The sequence below is a fragment of the Pholcus phalangioides genome, unplaced genomic scaffold, assembly GCF_987345545.1.
Source record: "Pholcus phalangioides strain wild (caught in Gottingen) unplaced genomic scaffold, Ppha-v1.0 ptg000003l_1, whole genome shotgun sequence".
NCBI classification, from domain to species: Eukaryota; Metazoa; Arthropoda; class Arachnida; order Araneae; family Pholcidae; genus Pholcus; species Pholcus phalangioides.
Window position 1 is genome coordinate 56,654,167 of NW_028301596.1, and position 16,913 is coordinate 56,671,079.

The following is a 16,913-nucleotide window of genomic DNA, read 5'->3' on the forward strand; positions in this document are numbered from 1 at the left end:
CAACTTTTTCAAAAATCACCAAAATTTACCGATATTTTGTGCCATAAAAATTTTTAAATAATTTTAATAAAAAACCCCCTCGTGTTAAAATATGTAACACCATAGTGTTGAGAAACACACAAAGTTTCAAGACATTTGAATGAGTGGTGTTCGAAAAAATATTCATTATCTAACAACAAACTTAGTTTTGAGAAAAACGCATTTTAGTGAAAAACATTAGCATGTATAATGCCTGCCAGCAGTTTGTATTAAAATGTTTTAAAGATGTTTTTTCTAGTACAAGTAGAACAAAAAAATTGAACACTGACGCAGAAAATTTCATATTATTTAAAAATTGAAAGATGTGTTTTTTGGAAAATTTGCGTGTACCAAACCCTTTAATCCAAGTTCTTTAATGTGTATTTTGGTATTGAAATCACTTGACTACGATTTTTCTCCGTTGCAGACAGGTTTCCGCTTAATGCAGGCTCCGTAAAAGACAGGTTTTACTGTATTCGTAAAAAGTTTTTTTTAAAGAATCCAAATATTTTTTTAGCTCTTGTTTGGACGACGCGGGCCGCAAATGGTTCCTTCGGAGGGTTACGAGTTTGATACGCACCCTCTGGTGTAGAGCATTCCACAAGGACGTAGATTAACGAACTAATCCTGAAGACAGTGACGTACATGCACCAAGGCAAAGCTGATAGAAACAACATCCCCTTCTTCGCTCGCGAAATAAGAAATTCTAATCGATTTTGGATTTTGTAAATTGCATCACCGATGCGATTTCCCAGCGTAAGTCAATGCAGCGGTTACTCACCACCGAATAGAAGCCCGATTAAGAGCGCGTTACGCTAGCATCAACCAGAGAAAATGCTACCCAACTGAGAGTAATCGCCTAATTTGCATATTACTCTGAAGAAAAACGAAAGGGCCTATTTGTATACGCACGTGTCCATCCTGCCTGCGTAAATACAGTCACAATTTCAAATAATCGTTTTCCGATTTCTAAGACGGGAAATAAATATCCTCAGTGAACAAATACATTTTCTAAAGAGTAGTTCCGCAATTTTGTTCTTTTAATGAAGTTAATTTCACACATTTCCAACCATCCATGAACAATGCCTGCTATTCATAGCCTGCTGCTACCAAGTAGAGTGAATTTGAGTGAAGGAACAGGTTTCAAGATTAGCCACAAAACGAGAATTAAAAAAATGTATTTGGCCGAGTTTTTTTTGTTTTGGTTTTGTCATGGCCACCCACTGGGTACAACTTGAAAGGCAAGGTAAAGGAAAAGTAATTTTAATATCCAATAATTATGCCGCCCGCGAGAACATTTCCCCTTCCATGTAATTCATTTCCATCCATAGGAAGTGAAATGTTCCTTGAAGGAGAATCTTCATGTGTTTGCAGGTCTCCGAGTACATCGAAATTTTTATTGCTCATCATGGATTCATAAAGCGTATATAACGGTATAATATTTGTGTTATCGTAGAGGTATTTGCCTTTTCTACTGTATAATTTGCTTAATTTAATTTATCCCATGGATTATTTTGATCTTTGTTGGTTTCGAGAAGAAAGTTGCAGAGAAGAATTTTTACGACATGTTTCAGGTAAGGTAAAATTTGCTTTGATTTTTTTTCTTCTTTTTGCTATGTAACTACAGTCCACGCCACTTAATGTGATCATCTCGGGGTTTCTGATAACAATAACCGAATGATATGTACATCCGAAAAGTTCCGTTTACAAGTTTGGTGACCATATGTCCCGTTTGGCCAAGTGGGACGAAGGGAAACGGAACAACTTTTTTTCCCCTTTTAAGGGAAGTTGATACCTTCAACATGGTGAAAAAAACGAAAACTATGCTTTAATAGAAATACAGTAGAACGTCGTTAAGTCGTCACTCACGTTATCGAGAAATTATGACGGCTTAAGCGGAGCGACGACTTAAGCGAAGTGTCGTCAGTTTCAAAGTGCAATATTTTGAAAGTCGTAAAATTTTAAAGTAATATAAAATTTATTAGAATGTGAATTAAAATTATAATACAGTGGAATCCCGTTTTAACGAATTCAGTTATAACGAAAAAATCTCGTTTTAACGAACACTTTTCTAATCCCCCAGATAAGTTTACATAGAAACAATACAAAAACCTGGAATTCCTTTGTAATGAAATCTCGTTATAACGCAGTGATCTCTCCGTTCTCTTGGACTTCGTTATAACGGAATTCGATTGTAGTAACAAAATGAAAAAAAAAAAAATTTATCTTTTTCGAGCTTTTAGTGTTTTACTTATATGATAAAATACATTTGTACACTTATTAATAATTTAGGATACAAACACACAAGGTAAACTCGAACACGGGACCCAATTTTGGCTTGATGGGGTCCTAGGCAGGGCAAATCAGACGCTAGAACGCCTCAACTTGGGAAAAAAATGTCTCGTTTTTCACTTAATATATTTCGTTCAAAAATTTTAAGCTTTAATTTAGTGGGACCCTTGCAGAAAACGGGACCAGCTTGAACAGCCCCTGAAGTTCCTAGATCTTTTGTTATTTTAGTCAGGGCTTTTATAGTCAATTTTGTACATATGTGTATAGCCGTAGAAATGTATATTCCTCTCTCTCAAACTTTCTCATAGTGATGTGTTAACCGAAATTAACGACGATAAACGAGAGTTTAAATTAAGATCGTTATCGTATTTTTGAAACATATGACAACCATATTTTTATGGGCATCTTTTTATCAGCCACCTCGTTGGGCATTTTGCCTGTTGTGGCGTTGTATTTGTATTTGTATTTGTGACAATGCTGTTATCGAGTTCTTTCTTTAAGAAGAGCCGTAGAAATGTATATTCCTCTCTCTCAAACTTTCTCATAGTGATGTGTTAACCGAAATTAACGACGATAAACGAGAGTTTAAATTAAGATCGTTATCTATGAAAGCTAGACAGGACCGGAGAAAAATGACGAATTAACCGGAATGGCGTACTATTAGGGTGACGAGATAACGAGGTTTTACTGTATCATCAAAAATATTATTTAACCATTGATCTATTTCAAATCTTTTACACATGTTCTTCGTTGTATCTGCTATCCTATGCAAGTATAAAGTTTTACATATCTTGGGGATACCTCATTTTTTGTAAATTTTCGAAGAAATACATACTTGCGCACGTGATGGAATAGCATGACATAAATGTGCCACTCAAGTGCTCTAGAACTGCGTGTGCACTGTCCAATAAAATGGAGTGTAACCGCACATCGGGTCATTTAATTTATCTGTGTAGGTGCCGATAAGTTCATTTTTACAAAATTAAGTTTGTGCGAACTACATCAGATGCCTCCGGAGGCCACATTTGGCCCACGGGGCGTGGGTTGACCATATATGCTGTAAAGCATGCACCAGAACTACCTTACCTTGGGAAAGACAACTTACGTATTCTAAGTCTTGAGGCCGGGATTGCACTAAGTTTTATTAAACTTCTTTTATAAAACTTTAAAAATGCAGCCAATAAGCGTATCAGTTACATTCGCGCGAATTTAACCAATACTCTTATTTATTGGTTTCAAGTTTTGTAAAAGATATTTCATCCAATTTTTATAACGCAATCCCAGCCTGAGACGAAATGGCTATGCGGTTTATGGTTTTAATAATCACAACTTTCTCCGTATCCCGCGGGCCAACGAATTATATCGTGGTATCCCCGGTGATTCAACAGGATACTTCACAAATTTATTAAACACTTTTATTAACTGCGAATTTAATTAATTCATTATATAATTTAAATTTTTATTAATTTTCAAATAACTTCCTTTCATTAATTAATTAATTCTTTTTTTAATCAGTTATTTCTTTTATTAAATCTGAAATTTGTCCCCATTGTTCTGAAATTATTTTTCCATTAATTTTAAACTATAATTAATTATGAAATTATTTGTTCCAAAAAATCTTGGATTTTTTCATGAATTATTTTCTTTTAACAATTTCGAAATTACTGTTGACAATTCTGAGATTATTTGTATCAGCAGTTCTGCAATTGTTGCTATCAATGGTTCTGCAATTGTTTGTATCAGCAGTTCTGCAATTGTTTCAATCAGTAGTTCTGCAATTATTTCTGTCAGCAGTTTTGCAATTATTTGTATCAGCAGTTTTGCAATTATTTGTATCAGCAGTTTTGCAATTATTTCTGTCAACAGTTCTGCAATTGTTTCTAGAAAAGATTCTGCAATTGTTTCTAGAAAAGATTCTGCAATTGTTTCTAGAAAAGATTCTGCAATTGTTTCTAGAAAAGATTCTGCAAGTGTTTGTATCAATACTTTTGCAATTGTTGCTATCAGTGGTTCTGCAATTGTTTGTACTAGTAGTTCTGCAATTATTTGTATCAGCAGTTCTGCAATTGTTGCTATCAGTGGTTCTGCAATTGTTTGTATCAGCAGTTCTGCAATTGTTTCAATCAGTAGTTCTGCAATTATTTCTGTCAGCAGTTTTGCAATTGTTTCTGTCAGCAGTTTTGCAATTATTTGTATCAGCAGTTTTGCAATTATTTCTGTCAACAGTTCTGCAATTGTTTCTAGAAAAGATTCTGCAATTGTTTCTAGAAAAGATTCTGCAATTGTTTCTAGAAAAGATTCTGCAATTGTTTCAAGAAAAGATTCTGCAATTGTTTCTAGAAAAGATTCTGCAATTGTTTCTAGAAAAGATTCTGCAAGTGTTTGTATCAATACTTTTGCAATTGTTGCTATCAGTGGTTCTGCAATTGTTTGTACTAGTAGTTCTGCAATTATTTGTATCAGCAGTTCTGCAATTGTTTCAATCAGTAGTTCTGCAATTATTTCTGTCAGCAGTTTTGCAATTATTTGTATCAGCAGTTTTGCAATTATTTGTATCAGCAGTTTTGCAATTATTTCTGTCAACAGTTCTGCAATTGTTTCTAGAAAAGATTCTGCAATTGTTTCTAGAAAAGATTCTGCAATTGTTTCTAGAAAAGATTCTGCAATTGTTTCTAGAAAAGATTCTGCAATTGTTTCTAGAAAAGATTCTGCAATTGTTTCTAGAAAAGATTCTGCAATTGTTTCTAGAAAAGATTCTGCAATTGTTTCTAGAAAAGATTCTGCAATTGTTTCTAGAAAAGATTCTGCAATTGTTTCTAGAAAAGATTCTGCAAGTGTTTGTATCAATACTTTTGCAATTGTTGCTATCAGTGGTTCTGCAATTTTTTGTATTAGCAGTTCTGCAATTATTTGCATTAGTAGTTCTGCAATTGTTGCTATCAGTAGTTTGCAGTTGTTTCTGCAACTGTTTCTATCAGCAGTTCAGTATTTCTGCAAATGTTTCTACCAGTGCTTCTATAATTGTTTGTGTCAGTAGTTCAGCGTTTCTGCAGTTGTTTCTATCAGCAGTTCTGCAATTCTTTCTATCAATGGTTCAGTATTTTTGCAATTGTTTGTATGAGTAGTTCTGTAATTATTTCTATCAATAGTTCTGCAATTGTTTCTTTCAGTAATTGTGTAACCGTATTATTCATTAATTATAAATTTTCATCAATTATGAAATTTTTTTACGATTTCGTGATACAGGCAGTTACCAGAAATATGTATGTTCGGAATGTACTCCATTATGAATTATAGTGAAAATTGCGTAACAATTTCTTAGCAATTGATATAACTTTGTTAGTTGTGCGCTGATTATTCCGAAATAATGCTCTACGCCGAGTGGCGTGGTGGTAAGATGCTCGTCTACTACCGTGAAGGTTGCTGTCCCGGGTTCGAATCCGAGGGAGGATATAGGTAAGATATTTCCCTAACGAACTTAAGGCGACGACCAGGCATTTTCAATCCATCTCATTAATGGCAGTAAATTGCAATATAATATTATGGCCAGAGTTGGTGAACAATTTACCTTCTGTCATAAGATATTTGTGTGAGAAAACTCTCAATATAAAATTAGAAATGAAAATAAAACCATTTAATTTATGCTGAGATTGTTGGAATAATCGTGGTCTTATAATTTATCTTTCATTGTTATACGTAAATTAATTGAATGTATATTTGTGATGACAGTTCCTCTTGCGATCATGATGACCACCTACTGGATAATGGGAACCTTATTTACAATCGTAGACCTCACCGGAAGGCCGAGTTGTATCGTTCGTTATAGAATTGATAACGTCAAGGATTCGCTACCTGTCAGGGTATGTGTGTGTAAAAATTAATACATGTGTAATACCGGGATTACACGATAAAAGTTTTGTAAAAGTTCTTTAATAAAATTTAAAGAAAGCAACCAATAAGCGCATTGGTTACATTTGAGCGAAGGTGACCAATAGGCTTATTGGTTGTTCTTCCTGTTTTTTAAATACGAGGCGGAAAGATCTTTTATCAAACTTTTCTGTAGTGTAAAATAATCCCGGCCTAATATTATGTATCTGATATTTTTCTTCATCTCATATATCTTGATCATTATTTTTTTCTTTTAAATCTTTACCGTTTTCCGCTTATTTGTCGGTCTCTTTTCTCTTATCAAAATCTTTATACACTGTGTTTGATGTCCTCATCAGTAAGTGCAGCATTTTTTAATTGCCGTGGATCCCATCATATTTTAGGGCCCCGACTATAAAAATGATCGATTAATCATTTTTTAAGCCGGGATTACACTATAAAAGTTTGATAAAAGAGCTTTCACAAAACTTGAAAAAAAACAACCAGTAAGCGTATTGGTTAAATCAACACCTCCTATAGCACAAGGCCTCCGCACGAAGCTTGTGGCGTCAATCAAGAAGTCTATTTCTCTTATTGCCATTGGATGCATTGCAAAAGAAAGGTAAAGATATCGCATACGTCGGCCTGTTATATCCAATGGCAATAGGTAAAATGGCCTTCTTCAATGGCGTCACGAGCTTCGTACGGAGGCCTTGTTCTATAGGTGGTGTTGGTTAAATTCGCTCGAATGTAACTGATGCGTTTATTAGTTGCATTTTCAAGTTTCATAAAACTTTTATAATCTAATCCCGGCCGCCCCATATTGTTTCCCCAAACGCCTTTCTTATCATCTTCGATGAAGAAACTAAAACAAAAATGTTTAATTCGCCCGCGTACGGGGGTACGGTCGAAAAAAACACATGCCCGGTCGAAATTTTTACATGCCTCGGGAATGTCAGACAATATATATGTCCAGCCCAGATATATAGACTATATTTCAATTCTGAAATCTGAAATTATATGGGTGGATCAAATGAAAAAGGAACAAGAGCCACAGAAAGAAATGACTTCTTCAAAGGTACACAAGCATGAGTGCGTGTCACCCTGCTCGTAGAAGTCCTTTGGCTGAGGTCGGAGTCAGTTTCGAACATCGTCCGAATGAAAATGACGACCTTCAATAATTCTTTCAGTGGACCAAAAATATGAAAGTCACGTGATGATAGACCCGGTCTTTACGGTAGGTGTTCCAACAATGTCCACCGTAATTTCACCAACGTATTCTCTGTAAGAGCCACAGCATGTGCCTGCTTGTTGTCATGCAGTACCCATCTGCATCGTTCCCGTGCCGTAACAAGGCCAAACGTCTAGGCCTGTTGTCCCCTGGAATCAAAACACCATCAAAGGCATTGAAGGGTCACCGTTTTTACTCAGACAGCGAAGTCATGGACTATGTCCAAAACTGGTTCTGATCTCAGCAGTCAAAGGACCCCAAACTACCTCTTGGTGAAACAGTGGGACATATACTTGTGTAGCTTTAAAGATTACGTTTGAAATTAACTGTCTTTTTTTTTCTGTGGCTCCTGTTCCATTCTCATTGATCCACCCTTATACGGGGTGTAACTAAATTGATTGTAAGAACTGTAAGGGGTGATATAACTCGCCAAAACAAACTTTCATCATACAATTTGGGGTCGGAAAGCAAGTAAGAGGCGCCTTCCTGGTGAAAATGCAGAACACAGTAAAGACGAATAATAAAGGACAAATAATTTTTATTAACGAAAACGTTACAACAAATGCTCAAATCAGCGATCACCAGCTACAATGCAGACGTAACATCGGCGACGGATAGCAGCTGAATGATGGGTTCTACGAAAAGCGACGTTTCACCCACTACAGACAAAGCGCCCTCTCGCGGCTCGCAGCTTGCTTTCCGACCCCACATTGCATGGTGAAAGTTGGCGAGATCTATCACCTCTTACAAATCTGACCATCAATTAAGTTACACCCTGTATAAAGCGGTCACATGAATAAGGCAAAATGTTTCGCTGACCGGCAGGAAATTCTCACGGACCAGTGGTTGAAGAACACTGGTTTAAACAGCTTTAAATAGCCTGTATGATTGTAATTCTCGGCACAAAGTTATAACATGTAGTTATGTATACTGTGACAATGGAAAGATGGTCTCTGACCTTCTATGGCCTTCATCACGAAAAGAGAGGATTTGATCATTTGATCAATTTTGGCGCACCACAGTCATTTTATGCACAAGAGGGCTAATTAAACCGGGTCATACAATTTATTGCCGATTCCAAACGACAAGCTTGTTTTTATACTCATCGAGAGGTTGATGCGTTAACCCCTCGATGGGGACTCCCTGCGGTAGCAAATTTTTCTGCGGTCACGTCGCCGTTTCTGTTGCACCCCTGTGTCTGGAAAGTTTTTTGACAGGGACGAACTGGGTATCAAACTCGTGATACCTCTAAACATCCTTTGGTTCTTTCGGTGACTATCTTATCGACCTGGGCTACCACGCCCAAGGGAGGATTTATTCTTCAGTAGGGAGAATTAGGAGGGAAAAATAAAGAATCCTTGCAGCAACCCTGGAGAGGATGTTTATTTCCTTCCCCCTATTTCTCCCTGCTGAAGAATGAACCCTCCATTTTCGTAATGAAGGCCATAAAAGGACAAAAGCCATCTTCCCGTGGTCACATTTCAACTCTACATGGATTTTTTATTTTGAATCCATTTTCAGGTTTCCTTGGCTGGTGTCTTCCAAGTGGCAAGGCAAGTCATTTTCAATCAACTCTTTGTGGCAACTCCCGTCATATATCTATGTTTCTGTTTGAAAATCTGGATAGGGTACGATCACCAAATGACGTTTTGCCTCAGAACCATGTCGAAAGACTTCATAATTTTTATCATCGTCGAGGAGGCCTTATTTTACTATTCTCATCGGTGAGTATTACTGAAACTTACACAATGTGTAAATTCAATATTGCATTAAATAGCCAGTTCTGTTTTTGACCTATGAAGAAATAATTTAAAGTAAATTTAAATATTTTTACCTGTCTTCTTTAGGTCAGGCAAATTGATCTAGGGCGATCTGTTGGGAGGGACAATTTATTGTTTAGGTTCGCTGAATCGCCACTGTATTTTACAGGACAGATAAATTTGTCTCCCATTTATTAGGAGGGACGATTGCCCCATCGCCCCTTCCGCATCCACGGCAAGAGCCGCGGCAGACCGTCATCGGCAAATAAAGTTGCTACTACTACTAAACCACGCATGCACCTCGTCCATATTCCTCCTCGGAACCTCTAACGAATTATTACATGTTGGAATGTGTGTGTGTAGTGACACCTGATGTGAAGTTTGTTTTTGTGTAATGCTTGATATGTGTAGTGCTGCCATCTGCCACCAGTTTTTCTAACTATGAGTGAAGTGTAATGATTGAATAATTTATCGTTGTAGGCCTGTTGCTCTCGGACTTTTAATGTGGTGTTCGCTCCTGTGGCGAGACTTTTTAATGGGGTGATCGGCTCGCATTTGCGCCTCGAAGCTGGGAACCACAGGCAAATAAAGCTGAGTCAGATGTCATGAGTCAGATGTCATTAGCGGCAAATAAAGCCGAGTCAGACATCATCAGCGGCAAATAAAGCCGAGGTGATATTTCCAGTTACAAATGAAGCGGAGCCGGACCTCTTCAGCAGTGAATGGAGTAGAGACAGACATCTCCAGCTTTGAATGTAGCCTGGGCAGTCATTTCCAGATGCGAATGGAGCGGAGGCAGACATCTCCGTCTGCGAATGAAGCGGAGGCAGACACCTTTATCTTCCAATGGAATGAAGGTAGAAATCTTCAGTTTCGAATGGAGCAGAGGCAGACACCATCAGCTGCTACTTAAACTGAGGCAAATATTTCCTGCTCAAATGCAGCTGAAACATCAGCGGCAAATAAAACCGAAGCGATATCTCCAGCTACAAATGAAGCGGAGGCGGACGTCTTCAGCAGTGAATGGAGTTGAAGCAGACATCTCCAGTCTAGAATGAAGTGAAGACAGACATTTCCAGCTTCCAATGTAGCCTAGGCGGATATATCCAGCTGCGAATGTAGCCGAGGACAGACATCATCTACGAATGGAGCAAAGGCAGACATCTTCAGCTTACAATGGAGTGAAGGTAGATATTTTTTCAGCTTCGAATGGAACAGAGGCAGACACCATCAGCTGCTAATTGAGACGAGACAAATATCTCCTGAGCCGAGACAGATATCTCCTGAGCCGAGACAGATATCTCCTGAGCAGAGGCGATATCTCCTGAGCCGAATGCAGCTTAGACAGGCATACATATTCAGCTTCAAATTGAGTAGAGGCTCACATCATCAACTATGAATGAAGCCGATGCAGACATCTTCAGCTGCGAATGAAGCGGAGGCAGACACCTTCATCAGGGAATGTAGTGAAGGCAGTTACCATTAGGTCCCGTGTTTTACAGGACAGATCAATTTTTGCCAAATGTTTTGTCTCTTAGGTGAGGCGATCAACCCCCTCCGGATCAGCGCATGCTCTAGGTTCAGCTCTAACGTTTATTAACGTATAAACGCCAGGAGTTGGTATCTCATAAAATCTTTTTTTTCTTAAACTGTCATTTTAAAATGTAGTCAATGTAGCATGACAGACAAGCTACGCGACTTCCATATTATTCAAGTAAATGTTTTAAGATGTTATCTTCGTAAAAGATGGGAGTAAAATATTTCTTGAGAGATTTTAGGGTTCGGAAATTTCGTTGTACGTGGGATGGGACGCGTTTTTTTAACCTGTTTTGTGAAATCTACTTATCGATCATTACATCGGTTAATAACCGTAATATTTTCATTTAATCTCTTTATTAACAGATTTTTGGCAACTAATTTGAACGAAGTATCTGCAAAACTCTCTGTTCTCAAAGTCTTTGTTCACGTGTAGGAAAAAAAATAAAATTGCTGAATATGGATTTTTCGATATTTCTTTTGCCATTGAGACTAACAGCCCAATTTTTCCCTATGGGAAACAGGCCTTGCGCCTATATACAGAAAATTCAACAACACTGACAACAATCCACTGTCACGCAATTCACCGGAAAAAAAAATTCATCGATAGTTCGTCACCCTCGTGTAATCTTCAGCTTGAGTTCAAGCGAGCAAGTGTCATTTCAGTGAAATTCGCTTCAGTGACGTGCCTGTCGATGAATTTTCCTTCGGTGAATTGTGTGTTGATGAATTTTCCTCCGGTGACTAGTCCATCGATGAACTTTCTTAGTGACGAATTTTCTTTCTAGATTGATTTTGCGGAGGTGAAGTTTCCTGGACGCGCCTTTCGGTACCCACATTGTACCACATTTGCGCATTTTTCCATAATTTTCATTGTTCCAACAACTTTCTTATGAAATAGTTCCGTTCTTTCCTGTATTTTCAAGAATTTCAATTTGAATTCATTCTTCAATATTTTTTTCCTATGACAATTTGTTTTTTGAAACTTTTTTGGCGATATTTGGCGATATCCAATACTTAAGATCCCTATTTCCAGTATATTTCTAAATGAAATATGGTCAACCTTCTTGTCAAATTTGGATACGGTATTCGCACTCATATTCATTTAATAACAGACAATCTTTCCCACTTTGGTAAAAAAAAATAACAGTCTTGCAAGGGGTTCACGCCAAATAATAAGGATTGCAAAAAGCGTGGATTTCAAACATTCTTCGAGCTAGAAAACCAGCAATTATGACAAATAGTTCATTAGAATATCTAATTTTTGAAAAAATGTTATGTGAAGACTGTTTTTTGACGTCAGGTCATATGTGACATCAGCACCCAAGAGTCTAGGGGTGTCATACTCTTTAAAGCAGGGTGCAAAACCTCCGGTCAGTGCATCAAATGAGGACCGCCAAGGGATTCCATCGGCTCGCGAAAGTTGTTTCAATACGAGATATCACCAAAAACATTTTCGAGGCAAAAAATGTCAATTACGTACAACCAAAAACATTGTCGAAGGCTAGTAAAGTTGACAATTACAGCCGAAAATTTTCTCAGAGGAATGTAAAGTAGCCAATAGCAGGCATAAAATTAGTAAAAGACAAGTGGAGTTGCCATTTACAATCTGGCTTTGACCACCAAAACCGCGGTCAAAGCCAGTTGGCCTATATTCGTTCGTGAGAAACTTACATCACTAATCACAGCTTTCAAACTTTTTCATTCCCTCGTGATTTCAACATTTATTGTACGGGAGCAGCTCTTTGGTCTACTAATTATCAAAATGACTTGGAAGTGATTTTTACTCTATTTTCCAGGAAGCTTCCAAATTTGCCAAGGCCAATCCCTGGATACATGATTAGAGCGGAGCTTGGGCAGCCTTCTTTGTAAATCGAACTGAAGAAAACCGTTCTGTCGATGTATATTCGTATATTGGAAATGAATGGCGATAGATTGCCTAGACTTTACCTCAACAAATTATAGGTTTGAATGGATTTCGAGACCCTAATGATCCATGCAACTGGTTATCCAATGTTTAGAGAATTTTGGATGAGACTGGCTTCAGTTTTCTGAAGTTTATACACGATATATACGACTGTCTTCAAACATTTTTTTTTCCCTTCGTATAATCTTAACACTGAAAGATCAGGTTTGACAGTCCAATATGGCGAAAATACGTGGCGTGGTTTTCTCCCACTTTGCAAAAACATGTAAACAAATTTTGAAATCGAGCCGTATCTCCTCTCCTCAACTTTCGTATAAAACGATTGATAATCCAACTGCGCTTTGGCTTCCATATCATCTTTTTTAATAAAAAATAAGATCTATGCAAATTTAGATTCAAATTGTGCATTTTGCAACATAGGGTTGCAAAATTGAGATCTTGTCGCATAGTTTGCTAGCGATACTTATAACACATAGAGGGCATTTTGTCGACCGACGATATTGTAACCTACCTTAATGGCCCCGTAATTAATTATAATAGTATCTGTTTTTTCCTTGCCATTTGTAAATAGTTGTTATGCTTACTAATTTTTATTTTGTGTTCTTACTTATTTACATGTATCTTGTTTTTACCAATTTATGCTTCGTAATCCTATGTTTTTAATAATCACAGCTCTATCGTAATTGCCACTATATTTGTGTTGTCATAGGTCCATGCACAAAGAAAGATTTTGATTTGATTTTAGTTGTATTTTTCAAAAATTCAAATAGGCCTGTTGGAACGGCAAAAAGTTACAGGAGTATTCCGTAAAATACAGGTCATATGGTCACCCTTTACATACAAGTTTCTAGCCCGAGAGCGGCAGAAACACCGTATATCTGGCCTGCGGACTGGAAAGTTTTGTGCACCTCTGCATCAAAAAAATCTAATATTTTCTTATTCGCTTATCGGAAACTTTCACCGCATTTTCACTGAACTTTCATGAAAACTTTCACCTGGTGAAAAGCGTATGCAAAAATTCCACCTGCAATGCGAGCTATGTTTAAAAATAAAAATCTAAACAAAGGATTATATATTGTGTGATTTTTATGTTTTGCGATTTCACAAAGCCACACTTTTTATCAACCTTTTTTCGCTTTAAAAAAATTGGTAGCTTTATTTTCATTGATACAACGATTAAAATGAAATAAAAGATTTCAGATCATACACAAATATTTGATTTACAAAAAAGAAATAAATTAATTTTTTTAATTTCTGAAAATTTAAAGTTAAAATTAAATTTTAAATAAGAATGAAATTTCAATTTTCGAGTTCACTTTACGAAATGAACTATATATATTTTACGGTAAAAGCTCAGAGTGGAAAGATCCCAAATTACGCTTATAAACGTCTTCATTTCGGACTTTTACCGAGTCTGTTTTTGATAAACAAATTAACATCATTAACTTATTAATTCCTGACCTAGTTGTTAATGATTATTGATTATTTAAAATTAATTAAGTAAGAGATAATTCTCGTGAGTTCACATAAATTAATTGATTTGAAGTTCAAACCGTTCAGAGTAAAATAATTAATCAATTCACTCCGAACCCTAAAAGCCTGTTTCCAATGAATCAATTGATCATCATGAATTTATTAGTTTCTGACGCTTATTAATTACTAATTATATTTTGAGTAACTATAATTTATGTCAAATTGATTAATTATTTGTTTAAATTCTTATTAATTACTAATCAACTAATGAATTGATCAACTAACGTGAACTTATAATTTCCTGATACTTAATTAGCGCCATAACTAATAAATACATGGTGGTCAGAATTAGTTTGTTATTATTGAATTATAATTATATATTTATTAATTACTAACCGACAGGAACTAAGTTTATGATGATAAATCTATTCATTAAAAATGGGTTTTGACTCGGTAAACGTCCGAAATGAAAACTTTTAAAATTGTATTTCGGGCTTTTATCAGCCGGCCTTGGTATAACCTAGGTTTCACCAGACTTCGGGCTCTCTTTTACCCCGTAACATATATTCTTCATTTTAATTCCGACATTGTGAGGTTACGTTAATGTCTTGTCATTTTATCGTGCGCGCAAGCTGTGTTTGATGTATTTTTTGAAAATTTAACCATTGAAGATATGTAAAACTTTTTACTGACGTAGGATAGCATATTTAATCAAAAATATGTGTGAAAATTTTGAAATAAATCAACTGTTAAATAGTATTTTTAATGATGTTTCGGGACTAGACTTACAGTTTTTCACCATGTCAAAATGTAAATTATTAATTAAATTTGTTCATTTTATAAAAGCGTTTCTGAGCAGTATTATATATGTTACGGTGAATCGGTTACAATGCATACCAATTACTAGTCATCAGTTAATTAATTACAATCACCAATCGTCTTGGTAAGTTTGATAAATTTATCACTTTTACCGGAAAATGTGCATAATACCTAAGCGTCGTTGAGAAAATTTGATAAATACTGACAACAATATCGCTTTTAACGGCGATTAGGCATAATAGCCAAGTGTCGTTGGAAAAATTGATAAATACTTGAAATTTACCGCGTTTACCTGTTAATATGCAGAATACCCTAGTGTAATTTGTGAATTTAATAAATATGAAAAAAATTCCAGGTGAGTCTTAATATGTGGGATGAATATAGTCGGTCCTCGATGTGGTAACAAATTTTATGATCGTACCTCGATATGATGATACACAATACATGTATGGATTATTATATCATGTATAGTATATCATATATAGTACGATTTATCGTGTTTATCAATGACGCGACATTTGGGTATTATGCATAATCGCAGATAAAACTGATTGGTTTTTTAGTATTTATTAAATTTATCAACGACATTTGAGTACTATGCATAATCACCGGAACATTTATCAAATTTACCAAAGAAGCTTGGGTACTATGCATAATCACAGGTAAAAGTGATAAATTCAGAAAAATGTTTCATACTTGCCAAATTGCTCGGTGATTGCGCATAATAACCGGTTATAATGTGTAATAACCGCATTTATCACATTTACTGCAACAAATACAGAATTTTGTCTCAATCGCGCAACAGGCTTCTCCACCGTCCCACCATGTACAGAAGATTCCACAAGAGGCACCACGAATGGATCTCTCCCATAGGCATCAGCGCAATCTACTGCCATCCAGTCGAACACGTGCTGTCGAACGTGTTGCCGTCGTTTCTGGGACCAGCGATAGCAGGATCGAATGCCTTGACCTTCTGGCTGTGGATGGCTTCCACGACGGCTTACGGCGTCATCGTACATTCCGGTTACCACTTGCCTTTACTGGCTTCACCAGAGGCCCACGATTACCACCATAAAAAGTAAAGCACGATGTATCACATTCTCCTTTTTTTAATACTTTTCGGGTGATAATAATCGAAATCACCTCATCGATTAATGCTGTGAATCACCCATGCATATTTATTTACAGATTCAACGAGATGTATGGCATCATAGGTTTCTTGGACTTTTTACATGGAACGGATAAACAATTCCGAAAATCCAAAGAATTCAAAAGCCACAGAGTACTTCTGACTCTGAATCCTATCAGTAAATGAAATTGAATCCCATGAAGAGAAAGTATGTATTCAGTTCGATCAAGACCCTTACATTGCGATGTTCGCAATATCCTTTTTCGCATGTAAAACATCAATAAAGCGCATGTTTCGACTCAGATTTCATTTTTATTTCCTGCTTACTACAACGAACCCGCCACTTGTATGAAAAACTCTAAAATAGCTCGGTAGATTGAGAAGTTTATAGAATGTTAATTGATATTTATGTATTTACAGATGGACTAAGCGGGCTGTAATGCAGGTTGGAAATTTCGGATTGGGTGGCAAATTGGAGGAATTAGTGGTCGAGAAAATTGGTTTAGAACGAGAAAAGGGCGGCAAAACCATAAATCCGCTTCTTCCAAAAAATGAAGGGACTAGGTCAGTGATCAACCAAAAGAGTGTGGAAGCTTGGGAGTGACTTATAGAACGCCGAAACATGTCTCTAAGAGTTGAAAAAAGTGATCTATAGAGTGTGCAAGAGAGCATCGGAATGACTAAAAGTGCACCATAAGAGCAAAAATCAGGTCAGCGAGCAATCAAAAAATTGTGCGAGCACGCGAGCGACCAAAACAGGAGGAATTAATGCAGCTGTCTGCTACTGAAACCGAAGCGGTACCAAATGAAGAAGATCAAGATAAAGAAGTAGAAGACAAGTTCACCGTGAGTAGCAGCATA

General features: G+C 36.5%; 1 protein-coding gene across 2 annotated transcripts; it reads left to right on the plus strand.

The window, feature by feature from the left end:
• The first annotated feature begins 1,342 nt into the window (after nt 1-1,342).
• Nucleotides 1,343-16,344, plus strand: LOC149088929 (fatty acid hydroxylase domain-containing protein 2-like). 2 transcript variants are annotated; one of them, XM_089253221.1, is made up of 5 exons: nt 1,343-1,592; nt 6,040-6,170; nt 8,930-9,132; nt 15,729-16,001; nt 16,112-16,344. In XM_089253221.1, exons 1-5 carry the CDS (start codon nt 1,523-1,525, stop codon nt 16,236-16,238), a joined length of 804 nt encoding a protein of 267 aa, XP_089109347.1. In that variant the 5' UTR covers nt 1,343-1,522; the 3' UTR covers nt 16,239-16,344. The 2 variants fall into 2 exon arrangements, with proteins under 2 accessions (XP_089109347.1, XP_089109353.1); XM_089253227.1 differs by lacking the exon at nt 6,040-6,170 and having other exon boundaries at nt 1,506-1,592.
• Nucleotides 16,345-16,913: the final 569 nt, after the last annotated feature.